This window comes from Salvia splendens, chromosome 7 (assembly GCF_004379255.2).
Source record: "Salvia splendens isolate huo1 chromosome 7, SspV2, whole genome shotgun sequence".
In the NCBI taxonomy this organism is placed as follows: domain Eukaryota; kingdom Viridiplantae; phylum Streptophyta; class Magnoliopsida; order Lamiales; family Lamiaceae; genus Salvia; species Salvia splendens.
This window is the reverse complement of record NC_056038.1, coordinates 35,497,141-35,514,805: the sequence shown is the minus strand read 5'-3', so window position 1 is coordinate 35,514,805 and position 17,665 is coordinate 35,497,141. Positions and strand designations below refer to the sequence as shown.

Sequence of the window (17,665 nt, the reverse complement as noted above, 5' to 3'; positions counted from 1 at the left end):
CTCGTGACCGGGAGGGAGCCCACGAAAGGCTCGTTGCCGACTATTTTTCCGACGAGCCGCGGTTTCCGGTAGATTACTTCCGGCGCCGTTTCTGCATGTCAAAACTGTTGTTTATGCGTATTGTCAACACATTGTCCGCCCGTGTTGAATACTTCCAATCATGTAAAGACGCAACCGGTTGGCAAAGTCTCTCGGCGTTGCAGAAGTGTACTTGTGCCCTCCGACAACTTGCTACCGAGCAAACGGTTGACCTCTTCGACGAGTATCTTCATGTTGGTGAGTCAACTGGAATCTTATGCCTCAAAATTTTTTGCACCGACGTTCGTTCTGCTTTCGGTGAGGAATTTCTTCGGGCACCCACCACCGAAGATTGTCAACGGTTGCTTCATCTTCTCGAAACAGTCCATGGATTTCCCGGTATGCTTGGCAGCATTGACTGCATGCATTGGAAGTGGAAGAATTACGCGAATGCTTGGAGGGAACAATACTTAAGCGGTCACAAAGGCGGCGGCCCAACGCTTATCCTTGAAGCGGTAGCCGACTACCGCCTATGGATTTGGCATGCATATTTATGTGTTGCCGGATCCAACAACGACTTGAACGTGATCTATTCTTCACCACTCTTCAATGATGTTTTGAATGGTGTAGCACCGGTGATCGACTTCACCGTCAACGGAAATCCATACCACATGGGGTACTGGTCGACTTTCGTGAAGACGCTCAACAATCCGCAAGACCCGAAACAGGTTCTTTATTCGCAACGTCAAGAGGCTGCTCAGAAAGACGTCGAAAGAGCTTTTGGGGTCCTTCAAGCCCGATTCAACATTGTGAAGACCCCGGCTCGGCTGTGGTACATAAAGAATATTGTCGACATCATGTGCACGTGTATTATCTTGCACAACATGATTATAGCCGACGAAGGACCGAGGGCGGCTAACTTTTACAACGAGGATGAAGCCGGAAGCTCAACCGCAATGTCTCCCCCATGCCGAGGTGTGCATACGACGGTGTGCGAGAGAATCGAAACAGGGCACACAATACGTGAGATCAAAATCCACATTGAACTACAAGAAGACCTAATCAAACACATTTGGGCGAAATTCAGCCACGAGTAGTGGGTTTTTTTAATTTTATGAATTTAATTATCTAATTTTTAATTTTTAAGATTTTAATTATGTAATTTTTAATTTTTAGGATTTTAATTATGTAATTTTTATTTTTTTAGTATTTTGTAATATTATTTCAGATATTTTTAATGCATTTTAATATTGTGAAAATGTTTTTATTTAAATTGAATAATAGAATGATGAGACCCTTGAGCATGCTATTGCAGAATAGTATGAATGTGAGTGTTGTGCTCTTGCCAAAAAATATGAAGTAAAAGTGGATTCGGGCTCATGGCAAGAGCATGGATATGAATGCTCTCACTCAAGTTTTCTTCATTGGGCGGTGCCATTTGGGACTAATTTTTTATTTCTTTTTTTTTTGGGGTTTAATTCAACAATATCTCTAGATCCCAATGACTAATTCAATTGTGTCGTATAAAAAATGGTAGTGGATGGGAAATTTATGTTTTAGGAAGAGGAGAAGAAAGAATGAAACAGAAACTATTTAATGAATTTTCCTCTTATTTCGTTTATTTATCTAGGAGGTGAAGGTCCCACAATGGACAAGAATTATGTTGTTGGGTGTGCCCATTTTATGATCTATTGTTTGGTGTGCTGATGAATATATCAAAGCATAATAAATTTAGATTCATTTATTAAATCTATTAAGAAATCTATACCTTTTAAATCTAAATTTGAATTTAAAAAGCAATATTTTTAAAATATGATCAATAATTGTAGTTAAACTCATAGACTCATGAGTCATGACGACTCAAATTTCCTATATATTAGAGGGAGAAGAATATCTTACTAGTTAAGTTGTTTGATAGCTTATTGACTAAGCTCGTAAACCTCGAATATATAATAAACAAAGGTTTATATTATAGGCAACCTCAACATTTCACCAAGCTGATATTACAAATAATGTTAAATTTTATGGCTTTTTCATTCAATTTAAAATCGCCGAATAGACTAAAGAGAATTTTACTAAACTTTGTGTGTGTGTTTTTAGGCGATTTTCCGTCAATAAAATGATGAATATATTTGTAAATATTAGTATTAATTTCTAATTATTTATTAGTAATTTGTTATGAAATCTATAGGTTTTGAATCTGACCATGAAATTTAAAAGCTTGATTAAGTTCAGATAAGCTATACATAACAAACTAAAGCTCAAGACACGAGTAAAAATAAACGAGTTGAAAAACACATAAAAACATTGCCTTCACCAACAAGAAAGCCATATTATCATTAACTTCATTCCGGCATTAGGTCGAACACCTCCGCGCAATCACCATTAACGGCACCAGCTTCCTCACCGTAACTCCCATCCTCTCTCTCTCATCCGCCATCTCCTTCTCCCCGACCTCATCCACTCCCCACTCAAACTCATGCAGCAGACTCCCCAGCACCAGGTTCAGCATCCGGTGCGCCAGCGGTATCCCAGCGCAGATCCTCCTCCCCGCGCCGAACGGAATCAGCTCGAAATTATGCCCTTTATAATCCGTCCTCGACTCCAGAAACCTCTCCGGCTTGAACTCCCCCGCCTCCTCCCAGCACCGCGGATCCCGCCCTATCGCCCACGCGTTCACGAACACCTGCGTGTTTTCCGGAATCCGGTAGCTCATGAATTCCACCTCTCGGATCGCCCGCCGCGGCACCAGGAACGGCACCGGCGGATGCAGCCGCAGCGTCTCCTTCACCACCGCCTGCAGGTACGGCAGATCGTCGATCTGCGCTTCCTCGAATCTGCTGCCTTCTCCGACGACGCGGCGGAGCTCCTCCTTCGCCGCCGACATCGCCGCCGGGTGGCGGAGAAGCTCCACCATCGCCCACTCGATCGTGCTGCTCGTCGTCTCCGATCCGGCGAGGAACACCTCCTGCGGTAAATTGAATCTCAAATTCGATGAATTAGGAGTTTAATTGTCTGTTTAATTCGATCAATTACCATGATGATAATGTGGAGTTGATGGTCGGAGATCTGATCGCACTCATCGTCGCTGTTTCCACGGTATTCTAGAAGCACCTCGAGAAAATCCTTTCTAGAGCTAGGATTTGATTTCATTTCCTTCCTCCGTCTCTCGACGAATCCGGCGACGATCTTCAACGTTTTCTCCATTCCTCGATCAATCTTCCGCCTCAGCCCCTGAGGATCAATCCGCCGCAGGAAGGGGAACAAATCGACGATATTCGGCGTGCCGGAGCAGTTCATGAGCTCCAGCATCGCCGAGTGGAACTCCGAACCCTCTGCTGCCTCGGGACTCACCAGATCCCGAGACAGCATTAAGTTCGCCAGCATGTTAAACGATGCCAGGAACACGAACCTCGCCACGTGGATGCCACGGGTTTGACCTGTTTCAGCTGCATTCCCGATCCACTCCACCATGTCGGCGACGCAGCGTCGCCGGATCGCCTCCGTCTCGCCGATGCGCCGCTGGCTTAGCATCTCGGCCGTCATCATCCGCTTCATCGCGCGCCAGTACGGGCCGTACGGCGCCAGCGACAGGGCCGCCCTGTCGAAGCCGTGAGCGCGCATGACCTCGATGATCGTGCGCTCCGCGAAGCTCGCGTCGTGGCTCTTGAAGAGGACCGCCGCGGCCTCGGCCGTCTGCACGACCATCGTGTTGATCGAGCCGATCCTCAGCCACACGACCTGGCCGTACGCGGACCGCAGTCCGGCGATGGTTTTGTGCGGCATGGGGCCAAGGTCGAACATGTTGCCGAACACGGGCCAACCCTTCGGCCCCGGGGGCAGCTGCGAGGCGCTCGAGCCCGACCGGGGACGCAGGCGGAAGAGGAGCGCCGCCGGTGCCAAGAGAGCAACACAACATACAAATAGTGTGTATATCCAATCCATAATAATAATGATGGCTCTAGCTCTATACTATTATGTATACATATAGACATATAGTTGATGAAGGATTCAAGTCAACTCCCTTTGAATATACAAAATTTGATATGAAAGATTCCTATTCACTTTGGTTTCAGCATTTTGTATCGAAGCGGAAAAGTAATGCTCGAATCTTGTTTTTGGCATAAACGCTTATTTTCAGCCGTCTCGTTTGTTCTTTTATGGGAGAAGAAACAAGGCGCGACACCATATGTGTAAATTATATACTCTTCTATCCACCATTTAAAGAACCATTTTGTCATTCACAATCGATACCAATTTTTTAGTATGCAGACCCCACAATCGATACCGATTTTTTACATTCACAATCCATTATAAAACTAATACTAGTACTTTAAATGAGTTTCACATTCTACTAACTTTCTTCCTTTACTTTTCTTCATAAAATCAAACAATTCTAGACAAATGTATAGATAATTTTTAGTAGACAAAAGCCGGCCTAGGATGTTTTTATTTAATCAAACGAGGTTAACTTTGCATGGCTCACTGATCACTTTGTCGCCTCAAGTATATTTTGGGAGGATAAATGGAGATTAAAAAGAAAATTTGGATTACACCAATTAATTTAGAAATTGTGTGGGGTTGAGTCATATGAGTGTTTTGTAGCTTCTGCCTCGTGTATGATTGATTATACAAATGCAATATGGTTGGTGTGACAGTGTGACTTGTGGGTTTAAATGCACATTAATTTGAATCAACAATTTTGTACTCTGTTTTAAAAGTATATGTTCTAGGTACTTTGAACCAACAATTTTCTATATGATAAACATAAAGTTTCTTGAGAAAAATTGATGAGTTCACTGCCAATTTTGTTCTCGTAAGTATATTTTTTTCAATGTCAAGATACAATTTTATCCAAATTAAACCTTTTGAAAATTTGAGAAAAAATGACAAATTTCATGGTTTTTACAACTGATTTTAAAATTGTGAGACAAACTAGAATATGATCAAAATTTATGTTTTTTTTTCAATTTGCCATTTTTAAGGAAAAATAAATAAATTAAAGACCTGCGTCACGTTCAATTTGAATCCGGGACCTTTGTCACCCGAGATTAATAAGAGTGTCCACTATAAGGCGGACATCCCCAATAACCCCGCCCCCTTTTTTGTCCACAGCCCCAGTTTTTTTATCCGCGCCCAAAAAAAAGGTTTCCGCCACTATAGGCGGACACTTCCAATAACCCCGAATTTTATAACCAATTTTCATTTTAATTTTTTCCTTTGGTTTCAATCAATTATAGTTAAAATCATCGGAATTTAAATAATTAGAAAATGAGGTAATTGAGACCGAATATTCGTTATATAGGAAACGATAAAATTATACAACGAACATTTAAAACAAAATACAAATAAAAACGCCGCCACCGTCTAATCGGTGGCGGAGTCGGATTCCCCCTCTTCTTCTCCGTCTCCCTCGCTGCCACAGGCCGCCCCTACCCCAGGAGCCTCATCAGCCAAGCCTAGACGGCGCTGGATCCGACTTATGAGTTTCAAGTATATATCTTTGATGAACGGGTCAGTTGCAGTCTCGTAGCGGTGGCAGACGTCCTGCAGTTGTTGCATCAACTGCACATCTAGGTTCTCTCTCAAGACCTCGCGGGAACCAGGGACCCTGGACGCCCCTTCAGTCCCGCCGAGTCTCGTCGGAACGGGCGTATCCGGTATGCCGGAACTGAGCAGACCCATCATCGTATCCAGGGCGTCTAGATCTGCATCGGTGAAAGGAGATTGGCGGGTCTCCGGCCGGGGATGGTTAAGCGCTTCGAGGTTGGGTCTGTAATCTCCAAATGACGAGCGACTCAGAATCCGCTGAAAAGGTTGGGCCGTCGGAGAAGACCTCCACGGCTGAGATGGAAGATGAGTTGGACTTGATGCCCACGGAGGGGGAGATTGACTCCAACTCGACGGATGGGACGGAGAGCCGCCATATCCCGACGGCTGAGAAGGATATCCGCCATATCCCGACGACTGGGAAGGATTGCCGCCATATCTCGATTCGTTCGAGCTGGGTGAGTCGTCGTGTCCACCTTGCATTTTTAGAGAGTGAAAGTGTAGATAGTGAATGAATGAAGAGTGTGTGAAAAAGGTGTAAAATGGGGGTGGAGGAGTGGTATTTGTAGGTATAATTTTTGAAAATTTTTTTTTTTGGAAGGGGGCGGCCGGCGCGCCGATCGCCTGCGCACTATAGGCCGGCGCGCCTATAGGCGCGTCCTGGCACAAAAAACGCCGGAGGACCTTCCGCCCCGGAAATTTCGTCCAGCTCAGGGCGGACGTCCTCCACATTATAGCAAGGCTGGGCGGCGGCGGCAGTAAGGGGGCAGCCGGCGCGCCGCCCTATAGTGGACACTCTAAGTCTATCACTCAGCCTACAACATGGTCACTGTGTATGAAGATGTCATTAATTGGCCATAATTGTTTAATACATAATCACCTACCATAAAATGAATATTATAGCCAAAATGCAACTTTATCTGCAATGGCTTTCATTGCCATTCTTTTATCTTCTTTTTTTTAATATGAAAGGTCATTTTCAGATTCAGGGAAATGGAGTACTCCCTCCGTCTCACATAATTAGGGACACTTTGACCGGGCACGAGTTTTAAGAAATGTAATGAAAAGTGAGTTGAAAAAGTTAGTAAAATGTGGGTCCCACTTTTATATATTGGTTTTATAATTAAATGTGAGTAGGAATGAGTTAGTGGAATGTGGAGTCCACTACCAAAAATGGTAAAAGTGAAATGAGTCAAATTATGTGGGACGGCCCAAAATGGAAAACTGTGTCAAATTATGTGGGACGGAGGGAGTAATTCATAATTGTGTAAAAGAATCATGATGGTCACTTTTTTATAAAATAATCTATCTTCCTACCGGTCCCATATTATTCCATTTCCCTTTATCATAGATTTTGTCTCCTTTTGTTTTATTTGTTTATGAACTTTTCGTAGGCCCTTGTAAATTTATTACTATAAAAAAAGGTCTAAAAATATTTTCTTGTAAACCATTCATTTTTTATATATTCTCTTCAAAAAATGGAATCTCATCATTATATATTTCACATTTTTACTTAAATGAGGAATGGTATTTTACGAGGTATTGCTGTTATAATATTTTCAGTTTGTCACTCATTATAGTGAAAATGAAGAATAAGAAAATGGTGAATTAATTTTATAGAATTTACAAAGTAATGAGAGATGTAGAGGGAGAAAATTTATTTATTTCTAATTTTTTGAGATTTATTTTGGCATGAATTTTAGCACCAGAAGTTCTAATGTATTTCGGTCGATCCAAATAAAAATAAAACATCACACTGACATACTATCATTTAAACACTACACCATTTTGAGCTCAAAAATAAGTGAACGACTTCATATATTTTTGTTCTTATTCTTTACAAAACTAAGTTTATGCTGAAGTGGTATTGAAATACCGGTTTTCGAAATGTGAATTATTACCAAAATGTAAACCTTATTTTTAAATCCTTAAAAGCATGGAGAATATGTATATTTCATCTATCCCATAAATATAAATTTAATAAGACACGACACGTCGTTTTCAATAATAATTAGTGTGTTATATACGTTGAAAGAATCTAAATATAAAAATTGTAGTATTAATAATAATTAAAAAGTACTACCATGAGTAAAGAAACTTGTGCATGTGCCAAAAGGTAGTACAAATAAATATTTATTGCTGAAATATAGCCACAAAGTTTTAGTTAGATTTCTACTGACACGTCTCCGTTTCAATATGCTCTTATCTACCAATAGCTTAATTACAAGAATAAACCATATCTGGGCGAAAGACTCAATTAGGCCCAACTAGGAGTGATATTCGGGTTTTGGTTTGAATTTTTGTCAAAACTAAAAAATCGAATTTAGTTTAAAACCCAAACCGAACTAAACCTGAAAAATCAAAAATCAAACTTCAAAAACTGAACCAAACCGAAAAAATCAAAATTATATGAAAAATAAAAAATAAAAAAAAACATATATATATATATTAATATATATTTAATACAATATATTTTACTTATATATAGTAATAGAATATATATATATATATATATATAATAAAATTAATAGAATATATAATACATATTATACAAAATATATTAAAAGAATATATTATATTAGTATAGTACTATATTAAATTAACAGAATATATATAATATAATATTTTAATATAATTCAATTTTTCGATTTTTTTTTCTCGAATCGAATAAATTGAGCTGAAAAACTGAAAATTTTGCATTTTTAAGATCGAACCTAATCGAAAAGCCAAAAAACCGAGAATTTTAAAATTTCAATTTGATTAGGTTCGGATATTCGGTTTTTTTTTACTCACCCCTAAGAAGACGTTAGATAGATGCGCCCGTATGGGTCGAGCAACATTGCACACCGTGTCCACATAGCAATGCGCCACCGTAGAGTTTATTAGTGAAAATGAACTACCTTAATCTACAAACCAAAGTGATAAAGATGACCTTTTAAGGGATGCAAAGACTTAATTTTTTTTTTCTTTACTTTGTTGTACTAGTAGAAAATTTAATTATACAGTAGTTGGGAATTTCCAGTTTATCAGACAAAACATCAAACACCTGGTGTTCGAGACAGCTCAGGGGAATGATTTTGCCGGTTTTCAAGCTCGGGACGCTTGCGCTGAAAACTCTCTGCAAACCCATCGGGAATCGCATAAAGAAAGAGGCCGGCTTGCACCCTAGATTCCGCCAATCCATCATCAACATTGCTCAGGTTTACCATTTCACCACTACTTAATTGAGCGGAACTCAGATGATTTTGTCTAGGGCTTGTGAAGTTCTGTGCTATCTTTGAGTTGAATTTAGGTTTTTGCTTCACCTAGAATTATAGAGGGTTTGAGAATCTGTGATGATCTTTATCTGGCATAATGTTGTTTAGATTTAGATGGAATGTTTGGGAAATTATTTTCTAATGTGTCCAATTCATAGCCTATCTCAATTGTAGATGATCATGATCTTGTGTGATAAACAAATTTGGGGATTGAGAATTATGTTATAGGTGTGGTTGCTCACCACATTGATAAGTTCTGAATCAATTTTTTTAATCACTGTACTAATTGCTTGATTGATCTTATCAGAATAATTGTTTCTTCTCAGAAAGACGGCCGAGGTTCTGTTTTTTTCGTGTCATTTCTGATCCATTAGCTACTGAATTTCAATTAGAGTTAAGTTTAACCCAACCTTATATTGGCAAGGTAGCATAAACAGTTTGTTGCTTGTCTTATTGCTGTCCCGGTGTGAACCCGTTTGGGAACATTGGGAAGTTACTTTTATAAACTTTGTTATGTTTCAGCATTATGAATCACAGTTTTTTTTCTATGTTTTTGTTTGAGTTGGGATTTTTTATCTGTACTGCAAATTGTGAAGCAGATGTTTGTTTGGTGGGATTGGGGCGTTGGAGGCCTTTACGGATACTGATATTTCCCTCCTACTTGAACTCTGGTTGCTGTTTTTTGATTCATCTTTTACTTCAACCCCTCGTATTCATGCAAAAAGTGCTCCTTTCTCGAGATGTGATGCCATCGGCTTCAAAGTAAATCTAAACTAAAGCAGTCAGTAAGCTAGAGATAGCAATAGAGATCTTTGGGTTTTTGTCTTCCACGACACTTTTGGTCTTCACCGTAATCTCTATAAAAAGTTCATTGAGATTTTAGAGGGATGTTCAGTTAGTTTAACGATGATAATTTACCATAATGCCTCGTAAGAGGATTATCATTTGTTCGTTTCAGTTCACATATCAATTCTATATTCTGTTCTTTCTGATTTTGTTCGATATTTTCAGTTTCCACTGCTCGCTATCAGTCATCCTTCGTATTTTTCTGTAGCAAATTGTCCTTTTCACGCATCCTTTGAATGTAAATGCAGAGTATGCAGCTTGTGATTTCAAGATAAACTCACCAGATGTGATTCTTTAACAGGCTAACCATCGCCTCACCACAAATTTGCAAAGGCGTATATATGGGCGTGCGACAGATGTTGCGATTCGCCCTCTAAACGAAGAAAAAGCCGTCCAGGCTGCTGCGGACCTTGTGGGCGAGTTTTTTGTGTTCACGGTACCTCAAAAAAAATTGAGTGTATATGAATGTCTTAACATGTTTGTAAAAATCTGGACTGGTGATCAAGTCTTGTGCTGGTTCATATCAGGTTGCAGGCGTGGCTCTAGTTTTCGAGGTGCAACGAAGCTCCAGGTCAGAAGCAAGAAAAGAGGAAGCGCGCAAGCAAGAATTAGAGGTTTGTATTGATAACACACATTCAAGATTTTCGTGGACCATATACTGATTTTCGTCTAACACGTCAGCTTCTGAGGCAAAAAGACGAAGAACTAGCCAGAGAAGTCGAGCAGCTCAAGCGTAGAATGTCAGAGGTCGAGCAACTTGCAAAAGAACGAGGCCTGAGTGGCGTTTTCAAATCAAGGGTGGCAAAAGAAACTGATAACAAACCAAAAGATGCTCAACCATCTTAAGATCTGGTTTACGCTAAAAGTCTACATACAATGCGATTGATCTGCTTTCTGCTCTGCCTTTTGTGTCTAACGTATCCTTCGCGATTTAGCAGATCATCGGGAGACTGCAAAATCGCGTGTCTAAAAGCTGACCAGTTCAAGGCATCGTGTACGACACTAACAACTGTGACTGGACCCGTGATTTAAGACGGTCTGGTTCCGTTCCAAAATTTTATAACCTTGAAGCGTGGCGACATTTACAATTACTGATGTATTATTAAATACTCTATTCGAAAACACAGTTTATATGCATTTTAGGTTCGCGACATGTTTACCGTGTTGTTTGGTTGAAAAACATTAACGATATATTACATGTAAGCGTCTAGATTTTTTTGTTGTGGGATATTGCAAATAAATTCAAATTTTATGATTTTTTTGGGTTAAATAAGGTTGCAAGACAGATTATAATTTCATAAAATTCTATAGTAAAAAACATTTTGTCCAATTAATAAATCTTTTTCTATTTGAGATGTCAGTCGAATTGACTCTTGTGTATAAGAGAAAATAATTTCATAAATGGTGAAAATATGTAATCAAACAAATATTAAGATTGAATTAGTATTAAATTTTAAATATACAATCGATGAATTGAAATAGCATTTGACGTGATTTCATCGTGAAATAGGGCGATTGTGGTGGGAAATGCAGGCGAAAATGGCGATTTGTCTCACTCTCATCACCTCTTTGTTCGTATCTCTCCACTTCCATCACTCCTATTCCTCTCCTCGCCCACTCATCGGAGTCCACCCTCTAGGTCAACTCTCTCTCTATCTCTCTCTACTAGACAAGGTCTTATTGAATTGTGAAATATGTGTTGGATCGTTACAGATGCCAAGTACTACGACGCGGAGCTGATCAAATGCAAAGACGGAACCAAATCCTTCACCAGAGACCGTCTCAACGACGATTTCTGCGATTGCGCTGATGGCACTGATGAGCCCGGTATAGTACTGTTTCTATCATTTGAGTAATTTATTTTGTTCGATTCAGTCTTCAAGGACAAGCTCTGTAATTGTTAGTCGATCGCTGGAGGAGAGTAGGTAGAAATAATTATCAGTTGCAGCTCTTTTAGTTAAAATGTGTAGAGAATCGGTAATTAAATTGTTTAAATGGAATTTAATTTAGGGGTGCAGAAAGGGAAAACGGTTGTTTTTTGATGAATTCTAGCTGATTACTTAATGTGGCACTGTGATTTTAAGAAGTTCGATCAAGTTTCATTTTATGTTAAGTAGGAATTCGTTAATTGCTCCAACTGTTGTTTACAGTACTTTTAATTCAAATGTTGGTGCTAACCGTACTATAATTGAAGTCTGTGTGAATGTGAAAAAAATGTTTTCAATGTTAAGTTAAGTAGGATAGCATGTAAATAACAATAAGTATTGCAGGTTCAGAGGTCTCTACATCTTTCTTTAGTGTGTTAGTTACCATCAATATTTGGCTGGAAATCATGTGTTTGACTAGTTTATGAAGTCTCGCCGCAAGGGACATTCATAATCTTGTAAATACTTTCACTTGGAGAAATGAAAATAGAAGCAATACTGATATATGAAGGCTATGCAATATGAGAGAGAGAGAGAGAGAGAGAGAGAGAAGCAAGGAGCATTATAGTAACTATTGTAAGCATGTAGGAGCTTTGAAGGTAGATGATCTTTAATGAACCCAAGGATGGTGAACTTTTTGGTTATAAGATTCTTTTAGCTTCTGCTTTAAAAGATATAATTTGAATTTAGTACTGGAATGAAGTTATATGCAGTTTGATAGTCTTGGAGCTTTTGTCTTTGTCATGTAGGAACTTCTGCATGTCCAGCTAGCAAATTCTACTGTAAAAATACAGGCAGCAGACCCAGATTCTTGTTTTCTTCTCGAGTGAATGATCAGATTTGCGGTGAGTTAAAACTATGCTTTGGCACTTCAGTGTCTAATGGTTTCATGGTATAGTTGGTTGAGTAGCATATATTTGTGAGCTATTGATTCATGCTCCGCTCATCCGAGCTTTTATAATACTGAAATCATGGCATAGATAGAGTGTTATTAATTGCTTCCTGGCCTTCATTATCCCGTCTGAATCTTTTTTTGTTTTTCAATAGAGAAATGAATCACGAGATATTAATTGAAAGGTGATTATGCCTGCATGTTATAGATTGAAGTTTGTCAGGTTTACTTTCTACAAAACATTGTTCGACATCTAATTTGCTTGCGGTAACCCATGCATACAGACTGCTGTGATGGAAGTGATGAATATGATGGAACTGTCATTTGTCCTAACAATTGCATCATGGGTGGGAATATTGCATATCAGAAAATAAATTATGACTTAGAAAGTAATCAGGAACTGGATTTTATTAACTCAAGAAAAGCCAAACCTGGAGTTAAGATGGAGGACTCATCACAGAAACTTAAAAAAGGTATTTCTCCACGTATCAAATTACTCTATGATTCTTTGAGTTCACCCTTCCATAAGAGTAACCAATCAGTTGTTTTCCTAGGCTTGAAGTCCCTGGTCTACCTCCAGGTGGGTCTTCTTATTTTTGTCCTGGCATTTTGTCTTTTTCGGCACCGCAAGCCCAGAAGAAGACATTTTCGGTGACAGATGTGTCCTTGATATATACATCTTCATCATGGTTAGTCTTAACCCTCTTTCAAATCCATTAGTTTGACACCTACGTTCTTGTTCAATCTCTGTTTCTTCTGTATGTTTATTTTCCCTATGAACTGATGATACATAACTTAATAATTTTCAGAGAATTGGCACGGTAATGAAGATTTTGGTACTATGACCCCTACAATTTGATGTGAGAGGAAATAATTGCTGTCATTACACGTTACTTCTTGGGAGTGATGGATGGAAGATGGAACATTTTGCCAACATAAGGTGTGGAATGAATCCAGCTGTCAAAGAGCCATTTCAAGACAATGAAGAGTGGATTGGAGACTTTGAAGGCCTCGGTGACTATTATATGAAAAGGTTTCATTACTCGCATTCTCTCTGTCATAGGATTAACTAAATTGTCTTATTAGGGACAGAGTGTACTCTGTGTTCAGATATAATAATTTTATCAAACAGATTAGGAAAACTATCTGAGCTCTTAGTCTCGTGGAAACACGAGGAGTGTGTATGATACTAAAACACAAGCAGTTAATTATTCAAAGTCCAGTTTTGTATATGTGACCTGCCAATCTATGCATTTTTTTGTTGAGAAGTTTAGACATGTGAATGTAATAAGTTAATGGCCTTGATAAATCAACATATACTAAAATGATTGTGTTTGATAAAATTAGCTGACTAAAAGGGTGCTTGAGGTTTGTGACTTAAATGCAGAAAGATGGAATAAAACATAACTTATATTCATAGCAAGACTGCAACATACAGAGATTAAGTTTTGAATATAGTTTAAATATATTTAGGAATAAACATATAATTCTTATAAGGCTACTATTATTATGGCTATTTCTACCCATGAACTTTACTCTGCGCTTGTATATCTATTTAAATTGATATTGACTCAATTTATGAGTACCCGACAGCCGAAACGGCTGGATGCCTCAGTTATTTTTTGACGGGGTAGCTAGCTTCCATGGAAATGCCGCAAATACCACTCTTGTCAGAAGTTCCACGCCTCATTTTGATATATCCTTTGTCACCCCAACCAGTTCCCCATGAGTTCTTCACAATCCAATATTTCACACCATTTTGTACGCCATAGCCCACTACCAAAACCCCATGGTTAAGCTTTTTTCCGCAGGATCCGGTGAATATTCCACTAGAGTACAGCTGAAGCTCGGGTGCGCTGGCATCAATGGCTACTGCTATTGGTTGACGAGCTACTGCAGCTCGTATGGCCGACTCGTTCCTTTCAGGTATTCGAACATAGCCGGTTATCCTTGCTGCTATCTTTCTTGCTGTGATTAGGTTACACATGCCCTGTTTCCCTTTATATGGGTAATCTTCTTCTGAACTTATGCCACCATTCAGCATCGCGAATTCATATGCTTTTTCCATGTAACCACTACGACAACCTTGATTACCGATGCCCAAATTACAGTCGAGAATCTCTTGGGGGGACAATGATACCAATTTCCCCGTTTTGATTTTGTTAAGTCCTTCAACTGCTCCTAGTGCCGAAAATGCCCAGCAACTGCCTGTCATGAAAGATTTTTAACGCATTGTCTTTTAATAGAAAAAACAGTGTGTACTTTGAGATAGCATGGTGATTGCTTTATTTTATAAACTGCATCTCATAAACGGACAGGTTAAATAAAGAAAGCGAGGATTGTACCACATGCGCCCTGATTCTTGACTTTAGTCACAGCGCCTTTCTTTCTCCAGTCTCTGCTAGATGGTATTGCGTAGTTACCAACTTCGTAGCTATGCTGCTGATTACGTGGGCGCTCACGGCTCTTGTAACCCAAGTAGGTGGTCTGGAACTCAAAGTTAGTCATGTCTGCAAACTGATTGTCAGTGAGTTTGTAAGAAAGATTCTGCGCGTTTATGAATTCTATGAACCTAACATTAGATTGGTAGATTCCAAATCGCATGTTCCATTCCTCGTTGCCCCTGTATGTTTTCTTGTGTTGTTTCAGCCAGGTTTTGTATCTCTTCTTCATGACCGCTGCTCCCTCTGTTGGCTTCTCTGGACGTGCATCTGAGCAAACGCACAGAATGCACACAAGCACGATTGCTAACATGTAGTTTCTTGTAACAGATGAAGCTATCTTCATTTTTTAAGCTAAGGCGGATTTCGAAGAAGCAATCTTTGTTATAAGGTTTAGCTTCTGATCTCTTACATAATATACGTGTCATGTTTTGTTATGTTGCGTTGTGTTGTGTTACGTATATTGGTGGGAATTCTGTTTAAATCATGTCTGATTGCCCTATTTTTCTGTTTCCGTGAGTTTGTTGTGTCTCATATGTGCATATTTCATGCTTCATCTATGCTGTGTTGTGCATATATTTCTTCATTCTATTCCGTGTTTAAATTTAATATGCAAGTTGGACTAATTTTCTATCTTGTTTTAGTTTCATATTGTATTTACTGTAACTATGAAACAACATATACTAGTAGTATATAATTAGAATGTGTGTTTGGGCCTAGTAGTCGAGTGGTTAATGTCCGGACCAAAGGTCACGCGGCCTCTGGGTGTACGAATCAATTTTGCCTGCCAAGTGCCATGATGGAGCTAATATTTCATAAAATGTCTTCTTTGATCTTACTGCATTTCTGAGCAGCCGGAGATCTTATTTAAAGAAAATAATATTACTACTTGTTTATGTTTTTTTTTTATCTAAAACCTATTATACTTAGTAAATACCTAACTACTTTCTTGAACTATATCTACAATATATTTAATGGGTATGAATGTATGATGAAAGTAGTATTTTTGATATTCTAGTTACTATATACATGGGTGAAATTAGACAAAAGATTTAACATGCATATATATAGATAGGCATTGGATCATTAAATCAAGGTACAAGATCATTTATCTACGAATATCAATATGAAGCACAGAAAAATGTCAATTAGGGTTATTAGTGTCAATTAATTAAAAGTTAGTTATAACTAACTTTTTAAAAATATCTCAAAACTTTAAATGATTATAACTATCTCAATTTATATTATTTTTTTATACAAAATATATCAAATTAAAGATAATTTTATAAGGAATGTAACGATATCTCACTTGCATATGTTCCGATGTCAAAATTTAAAAATGATTATTGAACTTTCATAAATATCAACTAGCAGTTTAATGTCAATATAGCTACCATAATATGTCAATATAATACATATATAATGTCAATGTTAAATTGTGTTGACATATTCAAAAAAACATATTGATATGTTTAGTACACTATATTGATAATTTGATTCAAAATCCTAATTTTGATAGTTTTCTTATTTTTTCAAATTTAATTAATAATAAAATGAAATTACACATGATAATTTATGGACCACTAGATCTCTATAAATCTAATGACTTTAAATTAATTGTAGTTAGCAATTAAAAGTAGAGTTAGCAATTGCTCACATTGTTATGTTCCTTATCAGCGTAGGTATATTATTTTATTTTGCCATGGCATAATTGTATGTCGTGAGCACGTTACTGTAAATTGGGTTCTATGAGTCTCGGTTGAATATTTATCAAATTCTTTTAAAAACAAATTAATTATCATAAATTTACTAAAATTTATTTTATCACAACAAATAAAGTTAATTCAGCATTTACTTACTTAACGATACTGACTAACTAGTCAAGTAATGCCAAATCCCACCTTAACTTAATAAACGAATTTCGCAAAACTAAGCTCGAATAAAATCTAATCGAGTCGGGATCTAAATAACTCATCAATAATCCAACTATAAATCTCCCCTTGTTTGGTACTCCCTCCGTTCCATAGTAGTGAAGACATTTATTTTCGGCACGAGATTTAAGAAATGTTGTGTTAAGTGGATTAGGTAAATGAAGAATAAAGTAGAAAATGAAAAAAGTAGAGAGATGAAGAGATAATAAAGTAAGAAATAGTAAAGTAAGTAAGAAGAAATGTGTTGACTTTTACTAAAAAGGGAAATGGCTCAACTATTATAGAACTTACCAAAATGGCAAAATGACTGTACTACTATGGAAATGAGGGAGTATATAACAACAAAATATAACTCACTACAATTGTTGGATCTAAACAGGTAAAAAAACTCCATTAAATTCGATTTTTTGAGTGGTCTTCATCCCACAGTGCGAAAGATCCGCCCCAATCCTTCAGAGTTGAGGTTCGTTTCCATTCTTAATCCGTCATCCACAGACAGCGAGCAATGGTCGCCGCACCGTTTCTCCCTTCTGATGTTGGGCCCAGTCTTTATCACTGTGTCCGATCCCATGAGTTTCGTTTATTGAATCCGATATTGCTCATTACTATGCAAAATGTCACCTTAAATATCTTTTTTAAGTATATATATTATGGAGAGAGCTATATAGATAGAGATGCCCCTACATGTGGGTATAGTTTGTAGACAAAGTATAGAGTGAAGAGAAGGGAGAGAGGTTTTGGGCATGCAAACATTTCACATGGGTAGACATGATCCCTTTCTATTACCCTTCACTTTCCACAGCTC

General features: G+C 38.2%; 4 protein-coding genes across 4 annotated transcripts; 2 read left to right on the top strand and 2 right to left on the bottom strand.

The window, feature by feature from the left end:
* Positions 1 to 2,219: 2,219 nt before the first annotated feature.
* On the bottom strand, positions 2,220 to 4,217 carry LOC121810984 (cytochrome P450 76A2-like). Its single transcript, XM_042211735.1, has 2 exons — positions 3,055 to 4,217; positions 2,220 to 2,986 (listed from the first exon to the last, which is right to left on the bottom strand). Exons 1-2 carry the CDS (start codon positions 3,961 to 3,963, stop codon positions 2,375 to 2,377), a joined length of 1,521 nt encoding a protein of 506 aa, XP_042067669.1. The 5' UTR covers positions 3,964 to 4,217; the 3' UTR covers positions 2,220 to 2,374.
* Positions 4,218 to 8,500: 4,283 nt separating this feature from the next.
* Positions 8,501 to 10,926, top strand: LOC121811082 (OPA3-like protein). Its single transcript, XM_042211866.1, has 5 exons — positions 8,501 to 8,768; positions 9,973 to 10,107; positions 10,199 to 10,285; positions 10,353 to 10,523; positions 10,610 to 10,926. Exons 1-4 carry the CDS (start codon positions 8,640 to 8,642, stop codon positions 10,515 to 10,517), a joined length of 516 nt encoding a protein of 171 aa, XP_042067800.1. The 5' UTR covers positions 8,501 to 8,639; the 3' UTR covers positions 10,518 to 10,523; positions 10,610 to 10,926.
* Positions 10,927 to 11,125: 199 nt separating this feature from the next.
* Positions 11,126 to 13,720, top strand: LOC121741354 (glucosidase 2 subunit beta-like). The gene is made up of 6 exons (XM_042134078.1): positions 11,126 to 11,310; positions 11,385 to 11,498; positions 12,346 to 12,441; positions 12,773 to 12,961; positions 13,043 to 13,177; positions 13,298 to 13,720. Exons 1-5 carry the CDS (start codon positions 11,199 to 11,201, stop codon positions 13,141 to 13,143), a joined length of 612 nt encoding a protein of 203 aa, XP_041990012.1. The 5' UTR covers positions 11,126 to 11,198; the 3' UTR covers positions 13,144 to 13,177; positions 13,298 to 13,720.
* A 136-nt stretch (positions 13,721 to 13,856) lies between these two features.
* On the bottom strand, positions 13,857 to 15,408 carry LOC121741353 (ervatamin-B-like). The gene is made up of 2 exons (XM_042134077.1): positions 14,834 to 15,408; positions 13,857 to 14,696 (listed from the first exon to the last, which is right to left on the bottom strand). The coding sequence occupies exons 1-2, from the start codon at positions 15,273 to 15,275 to the stop codon at positions 14,104 to 14,106; spliced, it is 1,035 nt and encodes a 344-aa protein (XP_041990011.1). The 5' UTR covers positions 15,276 to 15,408; the 3' UTR covers positions 13,857 to 14,103.
* Between the last annotated feature and the right edge of the window lie 2,257 nt (positions 15,409 to 17,665).

Coding starts and splice junctions, on each gene's coding strand:
- LOC121810984 (XM_042211735.1), bottom strand. CDS start 3,963: ATGGATTGGATATACACACTATTTGTATGTTGTGTTGCTCTCTTGGCA. Junction 2,987..3,054: donor AACTCCACATTATCATCATG/GTAATTGATCGA, acceptor AATTTACCGCAG/GAGGTGTTCCTCGCCGGATC.
- LOC121811082 (XM_042211866.1), top strand. CDS start 8,640: ATGATTTTGCCGGTTTTCAAGCTCGGGACGCTTGCGCTGAAAACTCTC. Junction 8,769..9,972: donor CCATCATCAACATTGCTCAG/GTTTACCATTTC, acceptor ATTCTTTAACAG/GCTAACCATCGCCTCACCAC. Junction 10,108..10,198: donor GCGAGTTTTTTGTGTTCACG/GTACCTCAAAAA, acceptor GGTTCATATCAG/GTTGCAGGCGTGGCTCTAGT.
- LOC121741354 (XM_042134078.1), top strand. CDS start 11,199: ATGCAGGCGAAAATGGCGATTTGTCTCACTCTCATCACCTCTTTGTTC. Junction 11,311..11,384: donor CATCGGAGTCCACCCTCTAG/GTCAACTCTCTC, acceptor GGATCGTTACAG/ATGCCAAGTACTACGACGCG. Junction 11,499..12,345: donor TGATGGCACTGATGAGCCCG/GTATAGTACTGT, acceptor TTTGTCATGTAG/GAACTTCTGCATGTCCAGCT.
- LOC121741353 (XM_042134077.1), bottom strand. CDS start 15,275: ATGAAGATAGCTTCATCTGTTACAAGAAACTACATGTTAGCAATCGTG. Junction 14,697..14,833: donor CAAGAATCAGGGCGCATGTG/GTACAATCCTCG, acceptor CTTTCATGACAG/GCAGTTGCTGGGCATTTTCG.